The sequence below is a fragment of the Cephus cinctus genome, unplaced genomic scaffold, assembly GCF_000341935.2.
Source record: "Cephus cinctus unplaced genomic scaffold, Ccin1 Ccin1_scaffold0175, whole genome shotgun sequence".
NCBI lineage: Eukaryota > Metazoa > Arthropoda > Insecta > Hymenoptera > Cephidae > Cephus > Cephus cinctus.
Genome location: NW_014332899.1, coordinates 1 through 6,031, shown reverse-complemented (window position 1 = coordinate 6,031; position 6,031 = coordinate 1). Strand labels below are relative to the sequence as shown.

Genomic DNA, 6,031 nt, shown 5'->3' with positions numbered 1-6,031 from the left:
GAAAAATCCGACAAAGCTAAAGCAAAACAATACGAGACTATACAAAGTTCATCAGACGGAAACACGTCTGTTCCTAGGCTCGGCCACACCGTAAGTCACGCTAAGAATTTCGAAAATAGGGAACCTTCCCAAGAGGCGCGCTGTAATACATCCCTTAGGCCAAGCTGATTGGCGGATCCATCAACTTCGCCAGAGCGCTCGCGATCTTCAATTGTTTTCTTCGATTCCGATAAAGTAGATCCTGGCATATTTCGTGTTTGGGATGGCTGCAATGATATTTTCGGGAGGTGGGAATCACATCCACCTCTGCTCCCTCGATGGGCGGCTCTAGGCCTTTACTGCAACTTCCGTATGCCCTCTGGATTGGGGAGACGCTCGCTGAATGTTCCGCGTAGCTGGCATCTTAGGGTGTGTGCTCCGGTCTGGCTGTCGCGTCACCTCGCCAGCGCGCTCCACCAGGCCCGTGGTTAGCACTCTCCGGGCCCGCAGTATTCAAATTTTGACAAGATCCTTCCGGATTCGCTTGAAAAATATAAAACACAAAAAAAACGTTCCCACGCGGGAAATAAATACAAATTCAACAAATAATATACAGTCCAACGTCACGAAATCCCTTCCCCACGCATAGGGCCCCACGATGTAGCCGGAAATCGCAGAATGTTACATTTTGTGGCGTGCATGTCGAAATGCCACGTCACAGTATATACCCTAATGTTCTATACAAAACTTATACTAAAATATTACTAAATATAAGTGAAATGATGTTCAATATAATGTTTGTGCTTATTTTTATCTAAAGTAAGAAATGTGTACTTTATGGAGAAGTATTCATAGTATGAGTTTTCTATTTGCCCGACTTGAGTCGACACAATTCAATACCAACTTGATATGCATTACTGGTAATTTTTTTTAAATTCTGCTGGAGTCAACGAGCAATTAGACTTTATCTCGACTTATGTCAGTTCACCTTGAGTAAATGGAAAACGCACAGCATACAGAATGTCTTGCAACAACATACCAGCTTTCAGACAAGCGCGAGCTTCGATGGCTTCATAGCGCAAACCTGCACTATTGTAAAAGTTGAATAGATGTGCTGCTTTTGGTAACGGTATTTCGACCTTTCCTGTGGGTAGCTCAATTTTGATTGGACACCAGAAGTCTGGTACCTTAATTGTGCCCCTTGTACCGATAATCTGAGCCTCGTTTTCTAATTTTACGATAGAATGTGTCAAAACTATTGCGGTACGCTTATTCTTATATGTTAATGTTGCAGAAACGGATACGTCAACGCCATCATCATTTAAGTGTCCTGCTGCTTTAATGACAGTAGGTTCCTCGCCATTAAATATAAAACTGGCAAATTCAAGAACATATACTCCCAAATCAAATATAGTGCCACCTCCATATCGTTTTAAACTGTAATCATGTAATCAGTTTGGCATTTCTTAGAGAAAGTTCTATTAGTCAGTCCAACGAATAGCTGCCGTAAGTCTATTAAAGGATCCGCTTTTCTACCGCCAAATATGTATGTTTTACTTTTTGTGAATATTTTTTGACAAAATTATGACTGTCAGCTGTTACTCATGGCGTCGCGCGATTTCGTAGTTGGCATGATTTCTGCGCTCCGGATTATCTGAAACAAACAGTCAATCGACGTTCTACTTTAAATAAATGTGGTTATGGTTTGACCAACTTTATCAACAAGGAAATAACGATCTGCTAAAGGTATCTTTATTAATACATTAATAAAAGGTGACCTGTTAAAGGCAACGTATCGACTTCTATATTAATTATCAATTATTATTAATTACTATTTTTCAAGCAATAACCACCTTTATGCAAAGTAAAACACCGTTTGATTTTTTTGTTTGAGATGATCTGAAGCACACATACATATTATGCCAATGACTTCGTGAACAACATCTAGCGTTATTTCGCAGAAAAAGAGTTCGAAAAAATCCGGTAATAAATTTAATTATGAATAATATCTATTAAATGTTTTATTGATAGACATTATAATTTCGTAAAAATGAATGTAAAAAAAGTAACACATATTTAGCGCTAGAAAATGGAATCTCCTCCGTAAGAATATTTGGAAGTGTACTATCGCCATTTTGCGTTTTAGCTGGTTTTAATTTACAACAATTTTTTTACCATTAAATAAATATTTAACTATACAATGGTAACACCATTAAATTTCACAAAAAGCTGGTTTGTTTGGCATGTTCATATTGAATGCCAATCATTTTTTCATGAATATACTATTATATAATAAACCATCAAATTGGAGCATATTTGGTGATAGTTATTTCCAGATACCAAAATCGATACGATAACCTCTCTCTAAGTGCATGCTCTATAAGCGAGCGCCTAACTCTTTGTCCTCAATCGGTCGTTGGGAATGTACCCCCAATAGGGATCCAGCGCTTAACAGTCTTAGCAATGAGGACTCTCCCGCTGGCGTATTTGTAGCACGTGGCGGGTAGATTACAATCCCCAACTTCGCGTGGTTAGGCAGTCGCTGGACTGTTGACCGCATGGAGTGAGAGTACCTTTGCAAAAGCGCATCTCTACCAGTAAAATCCTTTAGAGGAGCACTTAGAAATAGGCTACTGTACGAACAAATTTGATGAAGTTGGATTCTTGTATAGCCGATTCACGCATTACAGCGTAGCATCTGTTCCGTATCCGTCTGTATCAGTACAAAATATTCACATATTTCAATATCATTCAGTGTCAAGAATGTTCGGACTCTACGGTATCGTCATTGTTCGGTACCGTCCGTTTAGTAAATATATCATCGCTGATTACTGTCCGGACACGAATACTAGTACAAATGATAAAGAATTGAAATGGAAAGTGAACTATCTTATTTAGATTTATGAAATAATCTTTTATATCAGTGTATGCACGTGCATGGTATGGATACCGCACTGAAATGTATGAATAGGACTGTTATAAACGTTTATATCACAAATATCATGTTAAAGGATTCACATTTACTTTCCATTGCAATTAAAGAGCAACTTATGAAGAACGACGTTATAACATTAAATTGATATTTTTATATGTTATCTTATTATCTATAACTTGCCATTATATATTGTTTACATATAAATAATAACAATATCAGTAACATAAGACACTTAGGAACACACTGTGCCAATATTATTGATATCTATATGGGTAAATTTCAGAAAATAGTAACTTTTGTTACCTAAACTTCTCAATAAAAAAAAATTTTTTGTAATAATTGAATAGCATTTTTACAAATCATAGAAGTACTAGAATTTGAGCACTGAGTTAATTTAAATACCACTGTACTGATTATTTGTTGCATTTTTAAGAAAATAATAATAATTCCATGAGTTCATAGAGGTTCGATTGACAATGAGACTTATACTATTTATAATTGACATATGTCCAACTAGAAATTTACTTCTTAACACATTGTTGACCGGCAATTTTACGCAGACGCTATCTGATGTCTCTGGCTATTATTTCGTAATCGAATGTGGAAATGAAATAGTTAATACAAGTGCAAACTAGAGTCATCTCGTGACCGGTTAACAATGCGTTAATATTTTAACAATTTTAACATTATTTATATGATTATTACTCTTACTTGCGGAAATGTCAGTAAATCATAAAAAAACTATTTTTTTTTAATTTCAGAAGTTTCTGTGACAAAAAGTCACAGTTTGCCAAAAAATTACTCCAGTATATAAAATTTTCCATGACATTGTTGTGAAGTTACTAATTGCTAATTCGTTATTTCACATGTTATCTGTTTTCATTCTGTGCATACAAATATAGCAATGTCAGTATGTGTGGAAATGTATATGGATTCTATTCGCAGCTTGTTGTCAGTTTTCTACAGACACATATTCAATAGCATATGCATTTCTACCCATGGTTACCGACGTATAGATATATTGGTGTATACATAGCGAATAGCATAATACTAGAATAATACCACCCCGTTTTTCAACATGTTTTACAGTAAGCAGAAATATATTATATTAGAGGTTTATTACCTGACCCTGTCCACTTGATCCAACTTGAATCCAAAACTAACAATAACTTGCATGACATCTCCGATATTTCCAGATTCGATTTCTTTCTTAATCACATCATAAATTGGAAAGCATCTACTCCAAACGGCCTCCATAAGGAACAAATTTTTTTTCTCCGCCAGTTCTATTAACTCAGAACACTGCTTGGAGTTAAGAGTCAAAGGTTTTTCACATAGTACGTGCTTTCCATTGTTGAGCATCAATTTCGAAACATGAAGGTGTTGAGGATTTAATGTACCAATGTAGACAATTTCTAAATAAGAATACTCAAATTAATACATAATTTTGACATAAACGCTTGATTTTATTAGAATCAGTCTTTCCTACCAAATTTTTATGAGTAGTTATTTTAAAAAATGTATTGCAGCCGAGCATATTGTTAGTTGTAAACCAAGTCACTACGATTCGACGATTAACTCAAACCTTGTATAGACATATCTATTGTAACGGAAAACGGTTAATTTCTAGGCGAATCTCTACATCGTCACAACCCTGAGGGACCCAACGTAGTTATAATCCTTTTAGGCGTTTAGTGCTTTTCGGTATCAGCTCGGCTCCCCCATTCAAGTGCCAATGACGTCAAATATTTATAAAAAAAATTGTTTCGTAATACATGATTTTTAACCCTTTAGTTGGGTGCCGATTATAGTCGGCGGCGTGCGGAAAGCTATGTGCAGCAGGGATGCCGACTATAGTTGACATATATGCGACGACGTGTGACGACTCCCGTCACTAAAAATTATAATTTGATATACATATGCTCTTAAAAAGTGGACATACAAGAGAATCCCAAAATGGCGTTGAAAGACGTAAGTGCAAACACCGAAGGCTACCGACGTGCAATGTGCACATTTTGTGGCGCGGTGTCCCGTTCAGTGACGTCACTCTAGCGGAGCAGATCGCCGTAACGAAAGGGTTAATACAAAAATAGATTTTACATATTGTACAATGAAGCCTTCAAAACTTTGGGAGAGAAAATAATACAAATATTTCCTACAGAACAATCTGTGACATGTTATCGGCTTGCAGTAAAAAGGACTTTAAAGAAAAATTCATAATCTTCAAAAGAATATAGAAATGTGAGTTTTGAAATAAAGAAGCTTTCAAATAATAAATGTATCAAAGAAAAGCGCAAGAAGATTATGAAGGAATACGGTTTAACACTTTAGCTAAAAATTATTGTTCTTCGAGAAACTGTCGAAAAAATCATAGAAGCATACGCGCGCGCGCGCGTTATTCAGGCAAGGCCGCCGCAGGGGCGTTATCAGATTAGCCGTCGAAATCTAACAAGGTAGTTGATGGGCCGTGATCAGGGTGACTATTCAGGCCGTGCGTATCCTGAGGTACTTGCCCCTTACTATCCAAACTAGCACACATGTCTAATATATATCTATAAGTTGCCCTTTCTAGGCTGTCTTTAGGAGCTTACTGAAAGGTATCCAGTGTACGTCTTCATATATCGTGTATCCAGTGTACGTCTTATTCAAACAAATAATAAAATAGTTATCTGAATTTCATCATCTTATTTGGTACGGTTGATGGTTATTTCAGGACATGGAAAAAATATCAATTTATTGTGATCTAATGTACCTGCACAAAAGTCTTCCAAAAGATATCATTCGGCAGGGCTATTGCTGCCTCTCGTTAAAGTCATTAAAATGTGATCAGTTAGATGCTCTATTGTGTTATGTTATAACGGTGAAATTAAATCGTATTCAAAAAGGTATCATTTTTATAATATCTTCCTGGTGTTGGCAATACGCTATCTACAAGTAATCCCCTATACGATATCAGGAATATTTCACGGCCAGGATGTCTAAATCACATCCAATGACTGACTTCGCGGGTAACATAAAAATACCCACGCAAAATGTAAATAAACATACATATGTTAAATGGGTTACTTGTGTAAGGGTTATTCCGTAATAAATAGACAACTCAGCTTAAAGAGTGTG

At 36.3% G+C, this 6,031-nt stretch overlaps 1 protein-coding gene across 1 annotated transcript; it reads right to left on the bottom strand.

The window, feature by feature from the left end:
• Window positions 1-953: 953 nt before the first annotated feature.
• LOC107264585 (trans-1,2-dihydrobenzene-1,2-diol dehydrogenase-like) lies at window positions 954-4,329 on the bottom strand. The gene is made up of 2 exons (XM_015732991.2): window positions 4,038-4,329; window positions 954-1,416 (listed from the first exon to the last, which is right to left on the bottom strand). Exons 1-2 carry the CDS (start codon window positions 4,274-4,276, stop codon window positions 954-956), a joined length of 702 nt encoding a protein of 233 aa, XP_015588477.1. The 5' UTR covers window positions 4,277-4,329.
• Window positions 4,330-6,031: the final 1,702 nt, after the last annotated feature.